We start from the raw sequence: 27184 nt of genomic DNA, 5'->3' as shown, positions 1-27184 counted from the left end.
CTTTTGAATTTACTCCTATTATCAATTTTTCTTTGTTCTCATGTTATCTTGATTTGAAAAAGCAGTACTGTAAGCTTTAGAGCCAGACCATTTTTTTGTTCAGCACCTGGGTAGCACTTGCCGATTTGTGGCCAAATGTAGCAAACCAATCAGCAAGAGCTACCGAGGTGCTGAACTAAAAATGGGCCGGGTCCTAACTTTTATTACTGCTTTTTCAAATCAAGATAACATGAGAACAAAGAAAAATTGATAATAGGAGTAAATTAGAAAGTTGCTTAAAATTGCATGCTCTATCTGAATCATGAAAGAAAAAATTTGGGATTAGTATTCCTTTAAGAAAACAAGATCGGGATTGTGCATGAGTAAGGTTGTTCATTTTTTCCCCACTCATTGCATTCTATTGAAGTCTATGTCGTCATATTCGAAGTTCGGCTTTTTGCGTCAGGTTAGCTCTTGTGCAAAAACATTTTACTTTCAACTTGTAATATGCACGCAAAAAGCCTCCATCTAATGAAGTTAACGCGTGAATAGCAAAGTACTGCGCCACTTTTAATCTAGCCCTAAGTGTGTGTAAATACAACCAGTAAAGGACAACTTATACTGCATTCTCTATATGTAGCCTATCCTGTATACATACACAACTGGAATATGATGTAACTTTGGGCTCGATGATTAAAAACTCACCAGAAGAGAGAGAAATCATGCAAAACTATGAGGGATTTTTTGTTAATCATTATAGTTGAATGTATGTGTCTCCTGTTTGCATCAAGAACCTGCATAGCCAGATAAACAGCTCTCAAGCTAAAATTTACCCTTCAAAAATAAAGGGACCTCACAGTACCTACAGGATTTATTAGATAGCCTCACCAGAGCAGAGAGCTTTAGAAAATATGACCCTTTATGAGAAGACAACGGCAGATGTGTGCTGTCTAGAGCCCCTACAAACAACCCCAGGTGAGTATCTGTAAGTATTTTGGTTCCAGGTTCTCCGATAACAGGCTGGTGCCCGAGGCAATGACAGAACTCCACAGACCATGGCATCCTCAGGCACGGTGTAAACTGACCTGTTCGATGAAAGTTTCCCTCATTCCTAGAGCATCCTTAAACTTTCAGAGACCAGTTCTTACAATTAAAAGAATCACTACAACAGGGCTTGAAAAATCCGCAAATTATAACCTTGTATTCCTAAGAAGCGTGTGACTGGAACCTCAATCTTCTTGCTAACTGTTGTCTTGGATATATTTGTTGTTTCCTGTGCTACAATGAAAACACAGCCGCACGTTACTGTGACCAGGACATTTATACAGCGGTATAACCAGGGAACTGCCACAGGCAATAAGGACATTACAGAAACAGACGAACAGCAGGCAGGAGGAGACATCCAATGGTTAATTATAGTATCTGTGCACATTTTTCCAGTTCTAGCATCCATGTGATTCCAACTTTGAGTGCTTAACAGATTCCCTTGTCTTCCATTGGAAGAGATGATGGATCCAGACCATGCTGCTTCATTTGCACTGCGATATCAAAGAGGTAATCATAACACTCACACCTGTAGGAGACAGCATAGGATGAGGAGGGGGCAGGAAAAATGGTGTAAAAGCACCCTTGCCTGGTTAGCTGCCAGCGCACTCACCTCGTTAGCCGATAGCGCCCTCGCCTCATTTCTGTCAGAGCAGGGCACTCGCCTGGTTGTCAGAGCAGGGCACTCGCCTGGTTGTCAGAGCAGGGCACTCGCCTGGTTGTCAGAGCAGGGCACTCGCCTGGTTGTCAGAGCAGGGCACTCGCCTGGTTATCAGCCAGCGCACTCGCCTGGTTATCAGCCAGCGCACTCGCCTGGTTATCAGCCAGCGCACTCGCCTGGTTATCAGCCAGCGCACTCGCCTGGTTATCAGCCAGCGCACTCGCCTGGTTATCAGCCAGCGCACTCGCCTGGTTATCAGCCAGCGCACTCGCCTGGTTATCTGCCAGCGCACTCGCCTGTTTTACTTTTTAGCATTAGGTTGTGTGTCAACGCACTCACAAGGGTGCTCAATGAACAAATTCACTGACAACATTATAATTCAGTTTTAAACATTTGTGAAAGTTTTGCACTTAAAAATTAACAATGTTAAGGCTAAGGGAAATAAATAAGGGAAATAAAACTCAGCATTTAATCACCATCTAAAATGTTTAAATGATTTTAAAACATTTGTTTGGCAATTTAATGTGTGATTGGTATGTACATTAAAAAGTAATTTCTTGACAAACTCAGATGACTAATTTGCATTCCCCATTAAAGTGTTTAATAAATTCTGCATACGTGTTCTACTGGGAATAAAACCTACTGCATGCATAGGTTGGTGTGTCAGTGGAGCTTTCAGAACAGGACTTACTGAGTATTATCCAGAAATCACAGAGACTGATCTGGAGTAAATTAATATAATGTAGCACGATGCTGCACAAACTGTGATTGGATGAATGTTACATAAACCCACATTCAGATCATACACTTATGCAGACCTATGCTCACACAACCAGAATGCTGCCTGACGTCTGCACAAAAGCAGCGTTGTATAGGCAGGACATTACTGCGTACACTTTCCTTCCTCCTTACACTTTAAAGCTCAAAAATATGTATTAGTGCAGAACAGTGAGCTAATGTATGCTCACACAGCCAAATGCTCAGGCAAGTTTACCAGTGACAGAGTGCCCAAGAATCTTAAAGCTTAAAGGGATAGGAAAGTAAAAATAAAACTTGCACAATTCAGATAGAGGATGTTATTTAAAATGCTTTTAAGTTCACTATTTTCAAAGGTACTTTGTTCTCTTGGTATCCATTGTTGAAAAATAATATTTACATAACCTACACTAGTGGGAGCTAACTGCTGATTGATGGCTGCACACATTTGCCTCTTGTGATTGGCTAGTTCCCAGCAGTGCATTGCTGTTCCTATCAAGAGTATGAAGCAAATGTGATGATAGAAGTAAATTGGAAAGTTGTTTATAATTGTATTATCTGTCTGAATCCTGAAAGTACATTTGGGTTTTATGTCTCTTAACCAAAAAGCAGCTCTTATATGATTAAGCCGCACAGACTCTCTCTCTCTGATGTAATACTGCCTTTACATACATGGTTTTCGCTTTCTCCCATGAATCTCCCCAGACGTAAACCCCATGTCGCCTGACCAGTACGGCGCAGGAGTCGGGGTACTCGGTCATGGCTCTAGCCATACGATCCTTCAGGTCTCTCTCCTCAGGAGTATTCTCCACAATAGGAACCACGAGGAGGTCGTCGTATCTGACGGAAGGAATTGGAAGGTTGCAAATAAGTGAGCAATCTGTCTAATACTTGTAAATGACAAGTGCAATGCAAACTGTGTGACAACCCGCCTCTCTGTCATGTCTGCCTGTCATTCTTTGTGTTTGTGTGCGCTAACAGTACCTCCTGCCCTTTATGTCTATTCTGTGCCCCTCTCTGTGCTGTGTCCCATGTCCTTTATTTCTATTCTGTGCCTCGCTCTGTGCTTTCTGTCCTTTATTTGCATTCTGTGTCCCTCTCTGAGATGGTCACTCTGCCCTTTATTTCTATTCTGCGTTCCTCTCTGTGTCATGCCTTCTGCCCTTTATGTCTATTCTGTGCCCCTCTCTGTGCTGTGGCCCCTGTCCTTTATTTCTATTCTGTGTCCCTCTCTGTGTCATGCCTTCTGCCCTTTATTTCTATTCTGCGCCCCTTTCTGTGCCGTGCTTCTGCCCTTTATTTCTATTCTGTGGCCCTCTCTGTGTCATGCCTTCTGCCCTTTATTTCTATTCTGTGGCCCTCTCTGTGTCATGCCTTCTGCCCTTTATTTCTATTCTGTGCCCCTCTCTGTGCCGCACCCTCTGGCCTTTATTTCTGTTCTGTGCCATGCCCTCTACCATTTATTTCTATTCTGTGCCCCTTTCTGTGCCGTGCCTCTGCCCTTTATTTCTATTCTGTGCCCCTCTCTGTGCTTTGCCCTCTGCCCTTTATTTCTATTCTGTGCCCCTCTGTGTGCCGCCATACCCTCTGCCCCTCTCTGTGCCGCCATACCCTCTGCCCTTTATTTCTATTCTGTGCCCCTCTCTGTGCCGTGCATTCTGCCCTTTATTTCTATTCTGTGCCTCTCTATGTGCGGTTCTTCCTATCCTTTATTTCTATTCTGTGCCCCTCTATGTGCCGTGCCTTCTGCCCTTTATTTCTATTCTGTGCCCCTCTATGTGCCGTGCCTTCTGCCCATTATTTCTATTCTGTGCCCCTCTCTGTGCCGCACCCTCTGGCCTTTATTTCTGTTCTGCACCTCTCTCTGTGCTTTGCCCTCTGCCTTTTATTTCTATTCTGTGCCCCTCTCTGTGCCGCACCCTCTGGCCTTTATTTCTGTTCTGCACCTCTCTCTGTGCTTTGCCCTCTGGCCTTTATTTCTGTTCTGTGCCGTGCCCTCTACTATTTATTTCTATTCTGTGTCCCTCTCTGTGCCGTGCCCTCTACCATTTATTTCTATTGTGTGCCTCTTTCAGTGCCGTACCCTCTTCCCTTTATTTCTATTCTGTGAACCTCTCTGTGCCGTGCCCTCTGCCCTTTATTTCTATTATGTGCCCTCTATTTGTATTTTGTGCCCCTCTCTGTGCTTTGCCCTCTGACCTTTATTTCTATTCTGTGCATCTCTCTGTGTCATACCCTCTGCCCTTTATTTCTATTCTGTGCCCCTCTCTATGCCGTGCCTTCTGCCCTTTATTTCTATTCTGTGCCCCTCTCTGTGCCGCACCCTCTGGTCTTTATTTCTGTTCTGCGCCGTGCCCTCTACCATTTATTTCTATTCTGTGCCTCTCTCAGTGCCGTACCCTCTTCCCTTTATTTCTATTCTGTACCCCTCTCTGTGCTGTGCCCTCTGCCCTTTATTTCTATTATGTGCCCCCCTCTGTGCCGCACCCTCTGGCCTTTATTTCTGTTCTGTGCCGTGCCCTCTACCATTTATTTCTATTCTGTGCCTCGCTCAGTGCCATGCCCTTTATTTCTATTCTGTGCCCTCTGCCCTATATTCCTATTATGTGCCCTCTGCCCTTTATTTCTATTATGTGCCCTCTGCCCTATATTTCTTTTCTGTGCCCCTCTCTGTGCTGTGCCCTCTGCCCTTTATTTCTATTATGTGCCCTCTGCCCTTTATTTCTTTTCTGTGCCCCTCTGCCGTACCCTCTGCCCTTTATTTCTATTATGTGCCCTCTGCCCTTTATTTCTTTTCTGTGCCCCTCTCTGTGCCCTCTGCCCTTTATTTCTATTATGTGCCCCTCTCTGTGCCATGCCCTCTGCCCTTTATTTCTATTCTGTGCCCCTCTCTGTGCTGTGCCCTCTGCCCTTTATTTCTATTCTGTGCATGTTATTTACATACAAAATAAAGCTTTATTAGCAGTTACCTGTAATACCCGCCAGAGCTGCACTTTCTGATCCCTTTGATCATTTCCTGGTGTGTGATGCGGAATTCCTTCCCTGGGAAGAGCAATGTAGCCATAACTGCGGCCTTAGAGTGAGTGTGGATCACAGCGCCTGCCCCTGAGGAACAGAGTCATGTGTAAGATGGGGCACATCTTGCCATGTGATTGAAGTCATTTATATTTTCAAATAAGTTCAGAGTTTAATTACAAATTTAAACTCAGGCGTTTCCCATGTGTTGGCTTTTGAGGGATTAAGAAATATTTAGAATTGATATATCATTTTGTTTAAATGTAACACATGTCAAACAAACGGGAGGTGAAGAGAGGAATGGAGTAGAAACCTCACCAGCATAAGTGGGTTATTCTGTCTGCCGGTGAACTTGCTCTGTGCTGTCAGGAGGTTTATGACCTTTTTGCTAGATAATAATAATAATGTGAAATGTCTTCAATGAGACAAACTCACAAAACTATCTATATAACTCAACATACACAATGCAACAAAAGTGAATACACCTGTGATCACTGATACACAAGTTAGAAAACCTATGATTTTCAATTAATCTTATTACATGAACATGGTTAGAAAATGACCTGAACTACAGAACGTTCTCAGTTTTGGACCTATGCACTGTGTCTATCTGCATGTCTGCATCATGGCTCCACATGGAAAAGAACTGCCAGAGGAATTGAAAAATCTGATTGTTAGACTTCACTAAGAACATAACATCAACCTCTATAGATGGTATCCAGTAAAGAAACCTTTAATGATTCAAATAGGGCATGTAATTTTAAACAACTTTACAAATTACTTTTATCGCCAATTTTGCTATGTTCTCTTGGTATTCTTAGTTGAAAGCTAAACCTAGGTAGGCTCACATGCTAATTTCTAAGACCTTGAAGGCCGCCTCTTATGTGAATGCATTTTGACAGTTTTTCACCACTAAAGGGTGTTAGTTCATGTGTGTCATATAGATAACATTGAGCTCACGCACGTAAAGTCACCTAGGAGTCAGCACTGATTGGCTAAAATGCAAGTCTGTCAAAAGAACTGAAATAAGGGGACAGTCTGCAGAGGCTTAGATACAAGGTAATCACAGAGGTAAAAAGTGTATTATTATAACGGTGTTGGTTATGCAAAACTGGGGAATGGGTTATAAAGGGATTATCTATCTTTTTAAACAACAAAAATTCTGGTGTTGATTGTCCCTTTAAACTAAAGAACATGAAAAGAAGTCTAATGAATATTGGGAGCAGTCTTTGGTCAGATGAGACCAAGATAAATTTGTTCGGCTCAGATGGAGACCAACATGTTTTGCAAGAACCTGGCCAGGACTACCACAGTGAATACATAGTCCCAACAGTGAAGCACAGAGGTGGGAGTGGGATGATATGGGGCTTCATGAGTACAAAAGGGAGATGGCACCATAAATGCCTCTGGATATACTAAAATACTGGCTGATACGATGACTCCCAATCTACAGAAGCTTGTCAGAAGAGGAATATTCCAGCATGATAACAATCCAAAGCTCACTGCCAAAATCACAAGAGAGAGTTTCTATAGAAGCAAAAAAGTGTAAACTATGACCTGGCTAAGTATGTCACCTGAAAAAGGGTGTGCTCAATCTGCGCTGGGAAAGTTACCAATAAACCACTGGGTAAATGGAGTATCCTCAAACTCCACGAAGACAAATACAATCATACAATAGTAATAAAAATATTACTATAATAACCCCTGGCGCTAACGTGTAGCTTAAATTGGTAGTGCAAAAGGCTCTAATTAGTGTATACTATAAACAATAAATCTCCTTAGTGAGGTAGTTCTAAATTGTTAGAAATTCCCTTACATATATGTATAAAACTGGGTAAATTAGTTATAAGTAACAAACCCAATTAGGGATGCGCTTAAGGATAAATCAGAGTAGTAGTGCAAGTAAAAAATGAACAAATTTTATTACAATCTTAAAGGGACACTGTACCCAATTTTTTTCTTTTGTAAGTCAGAAAGAGCATGCAATTTTAAGCAACTTTCTAATTTACTCCTATTATCAATTTTTCTTCGTTCTCTTGCTATCATTATTTGAAAAAGAAGGCATCTAAGCTTTTTTTTGGTTTCAGTACTCTGGACAGCACTTTTTTATTGGTGGATGGATTTATCCACCAATCAGCAAGGACAACCCAGGTTGTTCACCAAAAATGGGCCGGTATCTAAACTCACAGTCTTGCATTTCAAATAAAGATAACAAGAGAATGAAGAAAATTTGATAAAAGGAGTAAATTAGAAAGTTGCTTAAAATTTCATGCTCAATCTGAATCACGAAAGAAAATTTTTGGGTACAGTGTCCCTTTAATCATTCAAAGAATACTTTCTAAAACCGAATTTATCAAAAAACACTCTGATCAGGCGTTTGACAATGTAGTATCAATACAATCCATAAAATCTCAGAATAAATAAAATAAAATTAAATAAAAATAAAATACATATATAATATGATAACAATAACAATGAAACAACCACTATCGCAAATGGTTATTTCAAGGTAAAGAGCAAAGATCCCAATAGGAACCAAGGAAGATCCACGTCATCTGGAAGTTAGTGATGTTTAACCGGAGCTGTAACGAGATTTGAGATCCAAATGAACAGACAGGAAGAGAGCCAAATTTAAGGTGTTCACTTATTACTTACACTGAAAATGCTCTCTGAAGTCCCAGCTGTCTCTCTATAGCGGTCCTGGATTAGATCACTGCTGGATGGATCACCGAAAAGGAATCGCTTGTCTTTCAAGATCTGTAGCAGCACTCGTGCAAAAAACAGACCAAACAGTGCTCTGGGTCTCCGTGCGGTCTCGGCGCTGGCAATTAGTTCCAGTCACCTTGAAAATAAAAGTTGTGAAGCGCGTGAATAAAAGCAGCTCGGTATAAGCGTCACAACTTTTATTTTCAAGGTGACTGGAACTAATTGCCAGCGCCGAGACCGCACGGAGACCAAGAGCACTGTTTGGTCTGTCTGGCGCGAGTGCTGCTACGGATCTTGAAAGACAAGAGATTCCTTTTCGGTGATCCATCCAGCAGTGATCTAATCCAGGACCGCTATAGAGAGACAGCTGGGACTTCAGAGAGCATTTTCGGTGTAAGTAATAAGTGAACACCTTAAATTTGGCTCTCTTCCTGTCTGTTCATTTGGATCTCAAATCTCGTTACAGCTCCGGTTAAACATCACTAACTTCCAGCTGACGTGGATCTTTCTTGGTTCCTATTGGGATCTTTGCTCTTTACCTTGAAATAACCATTTGCGATAGTGGTTGTTTCATTGTTATTGTTATCATATTATATATGTATTTTATTTTTATTTAATTTTATTTTATTTATTCTGAGATTTTAGGGATTTTATTGATACTACATTGTCAAACGCCTGATCAGAGTGTTTTTTGATAAATTCGGTTTTAGAAAGTATTCTTTGCATGATTAAGATTGTAATAAAATTTGTTCATTTTTTACTTGCACTACTACTCTGATTTATCCTTAAGCGCATCCCTAATTGGGTTTGTTACTTATAACTAATTTACCCAGTTTTATACATATATGTAAGGGAATTTCTAACAATTTAGAACTACCTCACTAAGGAGATTTATTGTTTATAGTATACACTAATTAGAGCCTTTTGCACTACCAATTTAAGCTACACGTTAGCGCCAGGGGTTATTATAGTAATATTTTTATTACTATTGTATGATTGTATAAGTATGTCACCTGACTTGTATCCAATAGAAAACCTTTGGGGTATTTTAAAGAGAATGGTAGAGTAACACAAACCCTCCAGCAAAGAGCAGCTGAAACAAATTGTCTCTAAAGAATGGCAGAACATCCCAGTATCCTCCATGCCGAGGAGGATTAGGTCTGTCATCAAAAATAAAAAGGTGCACGTATGAAGTATTGAGAAAATAAAAGATTTGAATCTCAGTAATGAAAGGTACTGACTTTTGTTGCATTGAGTATGTACACTGTCAAAGGAAATCTTTACACCTTACTAGTGTTTCTCTATAGGAGTATAAGTCCAAGTAGATAATTACACAGTGTTAGCGCACTGATGGATCATACACAAGGGGTCAGCTCTCTGGTGAATCACACACACACACACACACACACACACACACACACACACACACAGGGTCAGCTCTCTGGTGAATCACACACACACACACACACACACACAGGGTCAGCTCTCTGGTGAATCACACACACACACACACACACACACAGGGTCAGCTCTCTGGTGAATCACACACACACACACACACACACACACACAGGGTCAGCTCTCTGGTGAATCACACACACACACACACACACACACACACACAGGGTCAGCTCTCTGGTGAATCACACACACACACACACACACACACACAGGGTCAGCTCTCTGGTGAATCACACACACACACACACACACACACACACACAGGGTCAGCTCTCTGGTGAATCACACACAGGGTCAGCTCTCTGGTGAATCACACACACACACACACACACACACACACACACACACACACACAGGGTCAGCTCTCTGGTGAATCACACACACACAGGGTCAGCTCTCTGGTGAATCACACACACACGGGTCAGCTCTCTGGTGAATCACACACACACACAGGGTCAGCTCTCTGGTGAATCACACACACACGGGTCAGCTCTCTGGTGAATCACACACACACACAGGGTCAGCTCTCTGGTGAATCACACACACACACACACAGGGTCAGCTCTCTGGTGAATCACACACACACACACACACACACACACACACACACAGGGTCAGCTCTCTGGTGAATCACACACACACACACACACACACACAGGGTCAGCTCTCTGGTGAATCACACACACACACACACACACAGGGTCAGCTCTCTGGTGAATCACACACACACACACACACAGGGTCAGCTCTCTGGTGAATCACACACACACACACACACACGGGTCAGCTCTCTGGTGAATTACACACACACACACACACACACACAGGGTCAGCTCTCTGGTGAATCACACACACACAGGGTCAGCTCTCTGGTGAATCACACACACACAGGGTCAGCTCTCTGGTGAATCACACACACACACACACACGGGTCAGCTCTCTGGTGAATCACACACACACACGGGTCAGCTCTCTGGTGAATCACACACACACACACACGGGTCAGCTCTCTGGTGAATCACACACACACACACACACACACAGGGTCAGCTCTCTGGTGAATCACACACACACACAGGGTCAGCTCTCTGGTGAATCACACACACACGGGTCAGCTCTCTGGTGAATCACACACACACACACACACGGGTCAGCTCTCTGGTGAATCACACACACACACGGGTCAGCTCTCTGGTGAATCACACACACACACGGGTCAGCTCTCTGGTGAATCACACACACACGGGTCAGCTCTCTGGTGAATCACACACACAGGGTCAGCTCTCTGGTGAATCACACACACACAGGGTCAGCTCTCTGGTGAATCACACACACAGGGTCAGCTCTCTGGTGAATCACACACACAGGGTCAGCTCTCTGGTGAATCACACACACAGGGTCAGCTCTCTGGTGAATCACACACACAGGGTCAGCTCTCTGGTGAATCACACACACAGGGTCAGCTCTCTGGTGAATCACACACACAGGGTCAGCTCTCTGGTGAATCACACACACACACAGGGTCAGCTCTCCGGTGAATCACACACACACACACAGGGTCAGCTCTCTGGTGAATCACACACACAGGGTCAGCTCTCTGGTGAATCACACACACACGGTCAGCTCTCTGGTGAATCACACACACACGGTCAGCTCTCTGGTGAATCACACACACACGGTCAGCTCTCTGGTGAATCACACACACACACGGGTCAGCTCTCTGGTGAATCACACACACACACACGGGTCAGCTCTCTGGTGAATCACACACACAGGGTCAGCTCTCTGGTGAATCACACACACACAGGGTCAGCTCTCTGGTGAATCACACACACAGGGTCAGCTCTCTGGTGAATCACACACACAGGGTCAGCTCTCTGGTGAATCACACACACAGGGTCAGCTCTCTGGTGAATCACACACACAGGGTCAGCTCTCTGGTGAATCACACACACAGGGTCAGCTCTCTGGTGAATCACACACACAGGGTCAGCTCTCTGGTGAATCACACACACAGGGTCAGCTCTCTGGTGAATCACACACACACACAGGGTCAGCTCTCCGGTGAATCACACACACACACACAGGGTCAGCTCTCTGGTGAATCACACACACACACAGGGTCAGCTCTCTGGTGAATCACACACACACGGTCAGCTCTCTGGTGAATCACACACACACGGTCAGCTCTCTGGTGAATCACACACACACGGTCAGCTCTCTGGTGAATCACACACACACGGTCAGCTCTCTGGTGAATCACACACACACACAGGGTCAGCTCTCTGGTGAATCACACACACACACACGGGTCAGCTCTCTGGTGAATCACACACACAGGGTCAGCTCTCTGGTGAATCACACACACACGGTCAGCTCTCTGGTGAATCACACACACACACACACACACGGGTCAGCTCTCTGGTGAATCACACACACACACACACACACGGGTCAGCTCTCTGGTGAATCACACACACACGGGTCAGCTCTCTGGTGAATCACACACACACACACACAGGGTCAGCTCTCTGGTGAATCACACACACACACAGGGTCAGCTCTCTGTCGGATCACACACACACACGCGGGGGTCAGCTCTCTGTCGGATCACACACAAACGCGGGGGGTCAGCTCTTTGTCGGATCACACACAAACGCGGGGGTCAGCTCTCTGTCGGATCACACACACAAACGCGGGGGTCAGCTCTCTGGTGAATCACACACACACGCAGGGGTCAGCTCTCTGGTGAATCACACACACACACGCGGGGGTCAGCTCTCTGGTGAATCACACACACACACGCGGGGGTCAGCTCTCTGGTGAATCACACACACGCGGGGGTCAGCTCTCTGGTGAATCACACACACGCGGGGGTCAGCTCTCTGGTGAATCACACACACGCGGGGGTCAGCTCTCTGGTGAATCACACACACGCGGGGGTCAGCTCTCTGGTGAATCACACACACGCGGGGGTCAGCTCTCTGGTGAATCACACACACGCGGGGGTCAGCTCTCTGGTGAATCACACACACGCGGGGGTCAGCTCTCTGGTGAATCACACACATGCGGGGGTCAGCTCTCTGGTGGATCACACACACACATGGGTCAGCTCTCTGGTGGATCACACACACACATGGGTCAGCTCTCTGGTGGATCACACACACACATGGGTCAGCTCTCTGGTGGATCACACACACATGGGTCAGCTCTCTGGTGGATCACACACACATGGGTCAGCTCTCTGGTGGATCACACACACATGGGTCAGCTCTCTGGTGGATCACACACACATGGGTCAGCTCTCTGGTAAATCACACACACACGCGGGGGTCAGTTCTCTGGTGAATCACACACACACGCGGGGGTCAGCTCTCTGGTGAATCACACACACACACGCGGGGGTCAGCTCTCTGGTGAATCACACACACACACGCGGGGGTCAGCTCTCTGGTGAATCACACACACACACACGTGGGGGTCAGCTCTCTGGTGAATCACACACATGCGGGGGTCAGCTCTCTGGTGAATCACACACACACATGCGGGGGTCAGCTCTCTGGTGGATCACAACACACACACACACACACACATGGGTCAACTCTGGTGGATCACACACACACACAAACAGGGTCAGCTCTCTGTCGGATCACACACACACACGCGGGGGTCAGCTCTCTGTCGGATCACACACACGCGGGGGTCAGCTCTCTGTCGGATCACACACACGCGGGGGTCAGCTCTTTGTCGGATCACACACAAACGCGGGGGTCAGCTCTCTGTCGGATCACACACAAACGCGGGGGTCAGCTCTCTGTCGGATCACACACACAAACGCGGGGGTCAGCTCTCTGTCGCATCACACACACACAAACGCGGGGGTCAGCTCTCTGTCGGATCACACACACACGCGGGGGTCAGCTCTCTGGTGAATCACACACACACACACGCGGGGGTCAGTTCTCTGGTGAATCACACACACACGCGGGGGTCAGCTCTCTGGTGAATCACACACACACACACACACACACATGCGGGGGTCAGCTCTCTGGTGAATCACACACACACACACACACGCGGGGGTCAGCTCTCTGGTAAATCTCACACACACGCGGGGGTCAGCTCTCTGGTGAAAATCACACACACGCGGGGGTCAGCTCTCTGGTGAATCACACACACACACGCGGGGGTCAGCTCTCTGGTAAATCACACACACACGCGGGGGTCAGTTCTCTGGTGAATCACACACACACGCGGGGGTCAGCTCTCTGGTGAATCACACACACACACATGCGGGGGTCAGCTCTCTGGTGAATCACACACACACACACGCGGGGGTCAGCTCTCTGGTGAATCACACACACACGCGGGGGTCAGCTCTCTGGTGAATCACACACACACGCGGGGGTCAGCTCTCTGGTGAATCACACACACACACGCGGGGGTCAGCTCTCTGGTGAATCACACACACACACGCGGGGGTCAGCTCTCTGGTGAATCACACACACACACGCGGGGGTCAGCTCTCTGGTGAATCACACACACACTCGGGGGTCAACTCTCTGGTGGATCACACACACACACGGGTCAGCTCTGGTGGATCACACAAACACACACACATGGGTCAACTCTGGTGGATCACACACACACACACACACACATGGGTCAGCTCTCTGGTGGATCACACACACACATGGGTCAGCTCTCTGGTGGATCACACACACACATGGGTCAGCTCTCTGGTGGATCACACACACACATGGGTCAGCTCTCTGGTGGATCACACACACACACACATGGGTCAGCTCTCTGGTGGATCACACACACACACATGGGTCAGCTCTCTGGTGGATCACACACACACACACACACACACACACACACATGGGTCAGCTCTCTGGTGGATCACACACACACACACATGGGTCAGCTCTCTGGTGGATCTCACACACACACACATGGATCAGCTCTCTGGTGTATCACACACACACACACATGGATCAGCTCTCTGGTGGATCACACACACACATGGGTCAGCTCTCTGGTGGATCACACACACACATGGGTCAGCTCTCTGGTGGATCACACACACACATGGGTCAGCTCTCTGGTGGATCACACACACATGGGTCAGCTCTCTGGTGGATCACACACACATGGGTCAGCTCTCTGGTGGATCACACACACATGGGTCAGCTCTCTGGTGGATCACACACACATGGGTCAGCTCTCTGGTGGATCACACACACATGGGTCAGCTCTCTGGTGGATCACACACACATGGGTCAGCTCTCTGGTGGATCACACACACATGGGTCAGCTCTCTGGTGGATCACACACACATGGGTCAGCTCTCTGGTGGATCACACACACATGGGTCAGCTCTCTGGTGGATCACACACACATGGGTCAGCTCTCTGGTGGATCACACACACATGGGTCAGCTCTCTGGTGGATCACACACACATGGGTCAGCTCTCTGGTGGATCACACACACATGGGTCAGCTCTCTGGTGGATCACACACACATGGGTCAGCTCTCTGGTGGATCACACACACATGGGTCAGCTCTCTGGTGGATCACACACACATGGGTCAGCTCTCTGGTGGATCACACACACATGGGTCAGCTCTCTGGTGGATCACACACACATGGGTCAGCTCTCTGGTGGATCACACACACATGGGTCAGCTCTCTGGTGGATCACACACACATGGGTCAGCTCTCTGGTGGATCACACACACATGGGTCAGCTCTCTGGTGGATCACACACACATGGGTCAGCTCTCTGGTGGATCACACACACATGGGTCAGCTCTCTGGTGGATCACACACACATGGGTCAGCTCTCTGGTGGATCACACACACATGGGTCAGCTCTCTGGTGGATCACACACACATGGGTCAGCTCTCTGGTGGATCACACACACATGGGTCAGCTCTCTGGTGGATCACACACACATGGGTCAGCTCTCTGGTGGATCACACACACATGGGTCAGCTCTCTGGTGGATCACACACACATGGGTCAGCTCTCTGGTGGATCACACACACATGGGTCAGCTCTCTGGTGGATCACACACACATGGGTCAGCTCTCTGGTGGATCACACACACATGGGTCAGCTCTCTGGTGGATCACACACACATGGGTCAGCTCTCTGGTGGATCACACACACATGGGTCAGCTCTCTGGTGGATCACACACACATGGGTCAGCTCTCTGGTGGATCACACACACATGGGTCAGCTCTCTGGTGGATCACACACACATGGGTCAGCTCTCTGGTGGATCACACACACATGGGTCAGCTCTCTGGTGGATCACACACACATGGTTCAGCTCTCTGGTGGATCACACACACATGGTTCAGCTCTCTGGTGGATCACACACACATGGTTCAGCTCTCTGGTGGATCACACACACATGGTTCAGCTCTCTGGTGGATCACACACACATGGTTCAGCTCTCTGGTGGATCACACACACATGGTTCAGCTCTCTGGTGGATCACACACACATGGTTCAGCTCTCTGGTGGATCACACACACATGGTTCAGCTCTCTGGTGGATCACACACACACACATGGTTCAGCTCTCTGGTGGATCACACACACACACATGGGTCAGCTCTCTGGTGGATCACACACACATGGGTCAGCTCTCTGGTGGATCACACACACACACATGGGTCAGCTCTCTGGTGGATCACACACACACACATGGGTCAGCTCTCTGGTGGATCACACACACACACATGGGTCAGCTCTCTGGTGGATCACACACACACACATGGGTCAGCTCTCTGGTGGATCACACACACACACATGGGTCAGCTCTCTGGTGGATCACACACACACACATGGGTCAGCTCTCTGGTGGATCACACACACACACATGGGTCAGCTCTCTGGTGGATCACACACACACATGGGTCAGCTCTCTGGTGGATCACACACACACACACATGGGTCAGCTCTCTGGTGGATCACACACACATGGGTCAGCTCTCTGGTGGATCACACACACATGGGTCAGCTCTCTGGTGGATCACACACACATGGGTCAGCTCTCTGGTGGATCACACACACATGGGTCAGCTCTCTGGTGGAACACACACACATGGGTCAGCTCTCTGGTGGATCACACACACATGGGTCAGCTATCTGGTGGATCACACACACATGGGTCAGCTCTCTGGTGGATCACACACACATGGGTCAGATCTCTGGTGGATCACACACACATGGGTCAGATCTCTGGTGGATCACACACACATGGGTCAGCTCTCTGGTGGATCCCACACACATGGGTCAGCTCTCTGGTGGATCACACACACACACACATTGGTCAGCTCTCTGGTGGATCACACACACACATTGGTCAGCTCTCTGGTGGATCACACACACACATGGGTCAGCTCTCTGGTGGATCACACACACACACACACACATGGGTCAGCTCTTTGGTGGATCACACACACACATGGGTTAGCTCTCTGGTGGATCACACACACACATGGGTTAGCTCTCTGGTGGATCACACACACATGGGTCAGCTCTCGGGTGGATCACACACACACACACACGGATCCCATGCAGAAGGGGCATGCCTGCAGATCCCATGCAGATGGGATGGGCCAGTGGATCACATACACAGGGTTACATTTGGCTTTGGTAGGGTCATGTACCTCTCATAGTGTAGGCGTTCATAAAAAGAGGCGTGCACTGGCTCTTCTTCAAGTTTTTGTAAGGAGGTGGGCAGCAGATATCACGCTCATCAATGTCACAAACAAACAGATCATCTGGCTGTAGACAAACACAGTGTGGTTACACATAGACTGAGGAGCAGCACAGTCACTGAGATTAGAAAATGATGATGATGCTGGTGTCACTAATGAACATCGCTTTTGTTTCAATAATTAACCAGAAAAACCACAGGATTGTCGGCTACAGGGTGATCTGAAACAGTTTCCATCTGTAATTTTCCTGCATTTTCTCACAACTAAGGCACCATCATTAGCCAGGTTCTGTCCTGCTATAGAAATAAATATCATTTTCTCCAACACATTTCAGGAGAGAGGTGCAAATTATTTCCCAAAGTATCAGGAAATTAAACAAAATGGAATTCCCCTGAAATGTTTAGTTAAGCACAGCTAAAAAATATGTACAGTGAACTCTTTCTAAATTTCCCTGTTTATTCTCAAAATCCACAATATAGATTGCGTTTTTTTCTAACACTCTACATCAAGCAGGATTAAGAACCCTACCCTGTAACATGCTACACACTTATTTCCTAGTCTATGCAGGAGCTCTTTAATATCTCTTCTTAACTGGTGCCAACTAAAGAGTTAAGATTAACATACACAAGAGATTTTTTTAAGAGGTATAACCCTGGTTTGCAAAACAAGGCAACCTTTACTATAACTATAGCACTTTACTTGGTTGTAAAACATTTATTGTGTGTGCAGCCCTTTTGTAATGTCACACTTAATTGCTGATATATACTGTGCATATATAAACATTTGTGTGCCCACACAATAGTACCCAGAAAACTCACAGACGTCTCCCTGTCTGTGGTGCAAACTTGGGGATTATGGGACAATTGTTTAATTTTAGCACTCCAGTTGTCTTTGGCAGTCAAGAGGTTAAATTTAACTGAACTGAACTAAAAAAAACAAACTTTTTTAAGCAGTTGTCATTGTGAAAAGGAAACAGACTAATTACAATTAAGGAAATGCTAACACTCCACAGAGTTCAGCTGCAAATAATGCAGGAAGCTCATTTCCCTGGTCCGTACTATGAAAGCTGCATTTATCTAACAAAATCAATCCTATGCTTTAACCCCTTCAGATGTAGCACTGTCTAACAAGCTCAGAGGGAATCTGCAAAACAATTCTATGGAAATGACAAGGTTAATGTGCACTGGGGTAACAGTATATACACACCTGAATTCGTTCCTTCTGAACCCCTGAAGGTGCAATATAGATTTCTTCCCTTAGGAAACAATGAGACAAATGATGCACAGATATAAAGTTTAACATTGAGATATAAATATGCTTTTCACTGAAACAACGGTATGTGTAGCCCCCGCACCAATCAATGCACAGAACTATCCCCGGATCCTATCAATCTGCAGCCCATTTATCTAATATCTATCACATGCATTCAGGAAACAACCCCACTCCCTATATCCTGCAAGGGAACAATTCTAACCAATCAGAAAACAGGATTCTGACTTACAAACTTTTCTTATTGTCATTTTACAAGTTTGACACATAATGACAATTCTTGTCTGTGTGTTTTTCTCAGTAACACTTAGCTCACGTGTCACTAACCCAGATAGCCGATTTGTTTACTGAAAAGGTAAAGTTCAGATCACGTTATTAAACTATACACTTATATATGTAGGATTGTAATGAATTGAATATTAGTTATCATCAATACTAAATCAATTAGTGTTCAGGTTTTAATTCTGGCGAGCTGTGTATGTTTGCTTGAGGATCTGTGAAAATCAACTTGAAAAGCTTCAGATGTGCCTGTTTCTTGTAGGTTTTGTTTGGTTCTGTGTATTTCCCACAAAGCAAAAAATAAATAAATAAATAAAAACGAGAAACAGGAAGTTCTGTAACAGAATTCTGCATTTTGTAATAAATTCAGTTTCTTCACTTACAGATTAAATTACAAAATGATAAAAAAAAAAAAAAAAAAAAAAAGATAAAACAAATCTCCAAGCTGTTTCAGTCAATTTTCAGATGGATTGGAATTGCTGTTGGTGTGTAGATTAACCAGAGGAGAAATACTGATAGTTTGTAACACAATGAGGTCAATTTATCAAGCTGCAGTGGCCAAGGGCGCATATACGCGCCCCTGTCCACCGCAGCTTGGCTCTGGCGGCCTAAATTCTCTGGTGGAATTCAGCATTGCACACAAGCGCTATTTTGCGCTCACATGCAATCCTGCCCGCACACAGCCAATCATGCACGGACAGGAGTTGTCAATCTCCCCGGTCGGGCAAGACCAGGGAGATAGAAATTCGCCACCTAAGAGGTGGCGAAAGCATAGGAAAGCAGCGGTCTGATGAGCGCTACTTGTTAAATATGGTGTGCATGTTCTTTTGTGAGAACCTTCAGTCGTAGGCAGGCGAAAGCCTGCCGAAGAGGTAGATAAATCGACCTCCAAGTGTTGGGGGTTCTGTAAATACCATAGTGGTTGAGTTCCTACTTATCCCATAGAGGTGATTCACAGCTCTACTCACTGTCAGTAGTTTCTAGATTACTAGTGATATTTAGGGATCCTAAAGTGTCACAACAACACTTCGCTGTTTGTGTCTTGTAAAATTCAGCTGAGGGATGTGACATATTAACTGAACCATGCAGTAAATGCATTTGTTAGTTATGCTTAAACAAAAGTCCTGCAGTTTTGTAGCAGTCAAAGCGACTGCAAATTCAATGCTGGAGTCAGAAGATGGTCACTTTTGTGTGTTAGCTGGTGGGATTCCAGCCTTTGAGTCTATAGCAGGAGTAACAGGAATTACACAGTCTGCAGTGACCCCTGGTGGTTTGTTTCCAGAATGACCACTAATGCAGCGTGCAACCAAACGTAAACTATGAACCAGCTGCAGTGAGTTGTTATATAACTGCCTGTGCATACTGAAAGCTTTCTCCAAATGTAGCAAGGCAGTACCAAAAATCCCCAGCACTTCTAAAACATCACTTAAATCAAACCCAAATGCACATAAAAACAGCAACGTTTCAGACAATATCAGCGCTTAAAGGGACACGCAAGTCAAAATAACACTTTCATGATTCAGATAGAGCAGCAGTTTTAATCAACTTTCCAATTTACTTCCATTAATAAAATGTACACAGTCTTTTTATATTTACATTTTTTCAGTTACCAGCTCCTACTGAGCATGTGCAAGAATTCAAAGATTATACATATATGCATTTGTGATTGGATGATAACTGTCACATGGTACAGGGGGAGTGGAAATAGATATAACTTTGAAATTTGTCAGAAAAAAATCTACTACTCATTTTACGTTAAGACTAAGTGCTATTGCATTGTCTTTTTATCATGCATTTGGTCCTTTAATCATGCTGATCTGCCCTTAATGTTGCTAGTTTTCTGTGCCTTTGGGTTTGAATAAAGTGGAGCTTTAGAAGTGATGTGGACATTATGGGCTCCATGTACGAAGCAGCGAAAGCTGCTCCGGAGCCTTTGCGGGGCAGGTTTGCATATGCGAGCCTGCTTCCCGCAATGTAAGAAGCAGCGGTCATTAGACCGCTGCTTCCTACACCACCTCTTAGGTGGCGAGGCAAAATCACAGAGAGCACGCTCGCTCTCGGTGATTAACAGCCCCTTCAGTCGCGTGATTGGTCGCGCGATTGAAGGGGCGGGCATTACACACTCCGATGAGTGTAATGATACATACGGGCAAGCGGATCAACAAATCCGCTGCCCGTGTGTAGCGAAGGCGGGCGGACATCTTCGCGAGTTAAGAAGCTGTCCGCCCGCCATTTAGTACATGGCGCCCTTTGTACTAACGCAGTGAATAGCAGGCAATCGGGAGCAATTAAAGGGACCTATAAGTTATAACTAAGCTTTCATGGCTCAAAGCTTGCAATAAAAAAGGAAACATTAGAAAACAATCTCTCCATTAGCCTGCAGGATGTTTAAGAAGACAATAAACACGTCTACCTGAAATAATAAAAAGGTACGGTCAGAGGATACAGGTGCAGAAAAATCCAGCATAGAGATTTTATATGGTGATCCTGTGGATATAATGATATTTATTGATTTTAATTATGTAATCATATATCCTCGTGTAATTGTACCCATGTATTAGAAACATTATGAGATAGAACTACACATAGTAGATTAAGGATAAATATCAATCTAACTATAAAGAAAAATGCTTAATTGCTCAGGAATTCCCATTTATTTATTTAGTTAGAAAGATGAATACATTATTTTCCTCCCTAAGCATAAATTCATCAGCTTAAAGAGATATTGCCTGGGATATTTAATCTAGAAACATATCCTATTTGTCTAATTATCACACACAAATCACCCCATGTGGTCAAACCAATGTAAACCAAATTTACATAAGGTGGTACAAGACTGGCACCTAGTGGTCAAGAAGGGTATTGAAGCAACAATCTAAACTTAAATAATTATACAATTTTGAGGGGGATCTTACATCATATAGGTTTCACCAATAAAGGGGGAAAATAAAATATTCCGGAAGGAAGAACAGCCTTAACGATGAAAAGGACTGATAAACAAAATGGCCAAATAACAGCCAAGCTCAGAAGCAGCATAAACATAACCAAAAACTGTTTAAAGATCAGATTAATCAAAGTATCAAATTTAATGCATCAACAACAGATAAATAAATATACATACACACAGTTCCCAATTTGCTAAATTTACGATTGGTGAAAATCCTGTGGTGTTACTGTTGTTTTGGAATTATATGAGAGAGAGAGAGAGAGAGAGAGAGAGAGAGAGAGAGGCGAGAGAAGAGAGGCGAGAGGCGAGAGAAGAGAGGCGAGAGGCGAGAGAAGAGAGGCGAGAGGCGAGAGAAGAGAGGAGAGAGAAGAGAGAAGAGAGGAGAGAGAAGAGAGAAGAGAGGAGAGAGAAGAGAGGCGAGAGGCGAGAGGAGAGAGGAGAGAGAAGAGAGGAGAGAGGAGAGAGGAGAGAGGAGAGAGAAGAGAGGCGAGAGGCGAGAGGAGAGAGGAGAGAGAAGAGAGGAGAGAGGAGAGAGAAGAGAGGAGAAAGGAGAGAGAAGAGAGGAGAAAGGAGAGAGAAGGCCGGCCAGCACTCACGTTTAACATTTCATCCACCCAGGGTGCTTCCATAGTATTGATAGTAGTAAAGAATGGGTTGCACTCGCCAGGATTTCCAAAGTTACCTTTAATGTAACGTTTGGGGTGTTACCCCCTTCGTCAGACAATGTTATTTTGTATTGTCTGACGAACAGCCCGATACGTTACATTAAAGGTAACTTTGGAAATCCTGGCAGGTGCATCCCCATACATACATATAAATATATACACACACACTATTTATATTTTGCATTTATCCGTTTGTTGATACATTCAATTTAATACTATATTGCAGATTTCAAATTAGGTGATTGATCTTTAAACAGTTGTTTTTGTTTTATATTTTAATCACCATATTTTGATGTTTTAACCCCTTAATGACCGACAACGTGCAGTGTACGTCCTCCAAAAAATACACTTAACGTCCGAGGACGTACCCTGTACGTCGTCGGTCTGGGAAAGCGATCGCTTTCAGCTGCTTTCCGGTTATTGCAGTGATGCCTTGATATCGAGGCATCCTGCAATAACTCTGCTTGGCCATCTGATGCAAAGAGAGCCACTCTGTGGCCCTCTCTGCATCAGACATCGATGGCCGGTATCGTTGGTGGGTGGGAGCCGACGTGGGAGGCGGGTGGGCGGCCATCGATGGGCTGTGTGATGTGGAGGGGGGCAGGATCGATGGGGGCGCTCACGGATGTGCAGGCGGCGGGTGAGCACCGCTAAACTATAGACATTTTTTGGTTAAGAAGTGGGAGAAAGGGGGGGGGGTGGGAGTTTGCCCTACATTATACCTTAGGGTACTTGGAGGGGGGTGGGGGGAAGCTACACTACAGAAAATTAAAAAAAAAAACAAAAAAAAAAAAAAAAAGTTTTATTCTACAATGGGTACTGGCAGACAGCTGCCAGTACCCAAGATGGCGCCCATTAAGGTAGAGGGGGAGGGTTAGAGAGCTGTTTGGGGGCGGCGGAATCCTACATAGCAACATACGTAAATATGCTAAAAAAAACAACTATACCTTTTATTTTAGTACTGGCAGACTTTCTGCCAGTACTTAAGATGGCGGGGACAATTGTAGGGTGGGGAGGGAAGAGAGCTGTTTAGGAGGGATCAGGGGGTCTGATGTGTCAGGTGGGAGGCTGATCTCTACACTAAAGCTAAAATTAACCCTGCAAGCTCCCTAAAAAACTCTTTCACTGCTAGCCATAATACACGTGTGATGCGCAGAGGCATTTAGCGGCCTTCTAATTACCAAAAAGTAACGCCATATATGTGCCACAATTGCACAAGCTGTTTGTAAATAATTTCAGTTAGAAACCTAAAGTTTGTGAAAAAGTTTGTGAAAAAGGGAACGATTTTTTTTATTTGATCGCATTTGGCGGTGAAATGGTGGCATGAAATATACCAAAATGGGCCTAGATCAATAATGTGTGTGTGGGTACAGTAAATGAGTAAGAGGAAAATTACAGCTAAACACAAACACCGCAGAAATGTAAAAATAGCCTTGGTCCCAAACGGACAGAAAATGGAAAAGTGCTGTGGTCATTAAGGGGTTAAACAGCTTCCTGTTTTGAACTTGATAATTACATTTTATACAACAGCTTTTTGCTCATATTTCAGTTTTTATAAATTTACTTTGGTGCTTCATGGATGTTCCTGTCTCTTTACTTTTCTGTTGGATAATTACATTTCCAGTAGTTTGCAAAATGCAGAACATTCTGAACAGATGAGTGGATAAAAGTGATGCTTCCTAATTATCAAATTTATAACTATTTGGTGTAACTAGGGACCAACTTGTGATAGGTTTACAGTGCTACATAATCTTTATGCTTGCCAGTTAGTGTATTATTTACACAAACAAAGATGTCAGCTCTTTGGAGAGAAATGAAACTATTAAAAGAGACACTAAACACAAATTGTAAGTTACATGGTTATGAACCTTCATATACAAGAATAATTTTGCAATGAAAACTGCAGCTTTATTTTGTTAAATTAGTATATTGTTTTACGTTTATTCTTTTCACTGGTTTTCCTGTCCACTAGAACAAAACTGTGTTTGCACATGTGCATACTGGGGTAGCCTGCACCTTTGTATTCCCTTAAGGAGGTTTACCACTGATTCAACTTGGTTACTATTGCAAAGAATGATTTTACCATCATGATTGTTGATGCAAAACTGATAATCCACCTTTTAAAAGCACGAGACACCCTAGAAGCTTAAGGAGGGAACAAGTAAACAAAAGCTCACATAAATTGGCTTTTATATTTTAGAGGCATTTTACAGCAATAGGCTGCAAATATATATAATGAATGTATATTGCAATAATGTTTCACTTGCAAAAAATGAAACATTTTATGAGTTGTTGTGAAATGTCAAGTTTACTGGTCCTTTAAGAACACTTAGCTTAATATTATTTGTATTAATATTTGGGCAGTATGATGGACATTCCTTATTGAGCAGAAAGCCATACAGCACTTAGCAAGAAGGTCTCACGTAGCATCAGACTGCTAGAGAAATGGACACTTACCCATACTTCAGACTGATCCCCCCGCCGGTACCAGTCACCCAACCCAAGTTATAGAACTGTCTGCACAGTTCTGGGATCAGATTTCGTGGATGTCCTTTATCCTAATGAAATAGAGAATAAAGTTAATAAATAAATACACTTCAGATAGTGTACATTGTTTTGTGGCTAAATAAATCTTGAAAATGAGTATTACAAAATAAATATGGTTCTCTCCAGCTGTTAAACAATTATAATTTAAAGGGATATAAAATCCAAAACAATTCTTTTGTGATTCAAACAGAACATACAATTTAAAAACAAAAAAGTTTCCAATTTAATTATATTATTAAATTTGCTTAATTCTAATGATATTCTTTGTTAAAGAGATACCTAGGTAGGTAGATTTCTAGAGAATTACATGGCAGGAAATGGTGCTGCCATATAGTGCTCTTACAAATGAATGTCTTTCAAAACTGCAGCCATATATTGCTCCAGACACATGCACACTCCTGAGCTTACCTCCCTGCTTGTAAACAGGATACCACAACTGCAGCCATATATTTCTCCAGACACGTGCACACTCCTGAGCTTACCTCCCTGCTTGTAAACAAGATACCACAACTGCAGCCATATATTTCTCCAGACACGTGCACACTCCTGAGCTTACCTCCCTGCTTTTAAACAAGATACCAAGAGAATAAAGAAAAATGTGATAATAGAAGTAAACTAGAAAGTTGTGTAAAATTGCATGTTCTATCTGAATAATGAAAGACAAATTTTGGGTTTCATTTACCTCCAACCCATTTCAGATATCTGCATCATTTAAAAATACCTATACCAGAAAGAACAGATGAAGCCTGTTCTACGCTGTCACTCACTGAATAAATAATGACAGTGGAAGAGAGCTATGAAAAGTCTAACAACACACAGCGTCTGTGAGACATCAATAACTGACTACTATGAAAGTGTCCCATTTACAGTATTTTTTATTGGAGAACATTCATGTGCAAGAAGATGCTGTTTAGATAAGAACACAGACTTTCTTGAGTCATTTGGAACACACAGAAGACATCTCACGCTAACACACATTACCTTGGCGTTGTCGGTCTGGTTGCAGTTATCACCATTGCAGTAATACATATCTGTGAGTTTCTGAACTTCTGATGATGTTATTGTTATGTGTGTTAGCTGTGTTTGGTATCAGTGTGTTGTCAGCTGTATGTGTGTGCTCTGGGTCTGTAATGCAGGTTATGTAGCTGGGCAGCTGTATCACATATAGTGTCACAGCTAGATAAAGTGTAACTGCCACTGTGTATCGTGTCAGATGTATGTGTACTGTCAGCTGTGTGTTATGTATGTGCTATCAGATAACTGTGTGTTATTTATGTGCTATCAGAAAACTATATGTGTTCTGTGTTTCATGTATGTAATGTCAGTGTGTGAGAGAGCTGAAGTGGCTGTGTGTTAAGTATGCACAGACAGGTGTGTTATATAAGTAATGTCAGTGTGTGTGTTTGAGCAGCAGGGACTGTGTGTTATGTCTGTCTGTGTTATATATGTGTAGTGGGTCTGTTGTGTGTATATGGCAGTCAGACAACTATATGAGTTATGTATGTAATGTCAGTGTGTGTGTATGAGCTGCAGAGGGTATGTGTTATGTATGTGCAGTCACTCAGTCGGGTGTATGTTATGTATGTAATGTCAGTGTGTGTATGAGCTGCAGGGGCTATGTGTTATGTATATGCAGTCGGGTGTATGTTATGTATGTAATGTCAGTGTGTGTATGAGCTGCAGGGGCTATGTGTTATGTATATGCAGTCGGGTGTATGTTATGTATGTAATGTCAGTGTGTGTATAAGCTGCAGGGGGTATGTGTTATGTATATGCAGTCGGGTGTGTGTTATGTATGTAATGTCAGTGTGTGTATGAGATGCAGGGGTGAGTGTACCCGGGCAGCTGTACCACTCACTGCAGGTGAATCAAATACCTGTAGTAATAAAGTATCACAACTAGACACAATGTTACTCTCACAGTGACGACACAGCTTACGCCGCATTGTCAGAAAGGCCCCCGCAGCACATAGATGACGTCACGTTAAAGCATTATACGGGATTGTGCATTAGCTAAGCAGCATAGTATTTTCTACAGCTGACATTCATTCACAAACGTTACGGCATTAGTAGTTGTATTACTTATAACTAATAATAATACTTTCTAATCAGGCA

At 44.4% G+C, this 27184-nt stretch overlaps 1 protein-coding gene across 1 annotated transcript; it reads right to left on the bottom strand.

The window, feature by feature from the left end:
• Positions 1–832: 832 nt before the first annotated feature.
• APIP (APAF1 interacting protein) lies at positions 833–26998 on the bottom strand. The gene is made up of 7 exons (XM_053720528.1): positions 26052–26998; positions 24981–25081; positions 18570–18618; positions 17313–17430; positions 5410–5545; positions 3113–3280; positions 833–1552 (listed from the first exon to the last, which is right to left on the bottom strand). The coding sequence occupies exons 1-7, from the start codon at positions 26097–26099 to the stop codon at positions 1453–1455; spliced, it is 720 nt and encodes a 239-aa protein (XP_053576503.1). The 5' UTR covers positions 26100–26998; the 3' UTR covers positions 833–1452.
• Positions 26999–27184: the final 186 nt, after the last annotated feature.

The sequence above is a fragment of the Bombina bombina genome, chromosome 7, assembly GCF_027579735.1.
Source record: "Bombina bombina isolate aBomBom1 chromosome 7, aBomBom1.pri, whole genome shotgun sequence".
Classification (NCBI taxonomy): Eukaryota; Metazoa; Chordata; class Amphibia; order Anura; family Bombinatoridae; genus Bombina; species Bombina bombina.
This window is presented reverse-complemented; position numbering and strand designations above follow the sequence as displayed.

Coding starts and splice junctions, on each gene's coding strand:
- APIP (XM_053720528.1), bottom strand. CDS start 26,099: ATGTATTACTGCAATGGTGATAACTGCAACCAGACCGACAACGCCAAG. Junction 17,431..18,569: donor TTCAGAAGGAACGAATTCAG/GTGTGTATATAC, acceptor GTTTGTCTACAG/CCAGATGATCTGTTTGTTTG. Junction 3,281..5,409: donor AGCTCTGGCGGGTATTACAG/GTAACTGCTAAT, acceptor TCCTTCCGTCAG/ATACGACGACCTCCTCGTGG.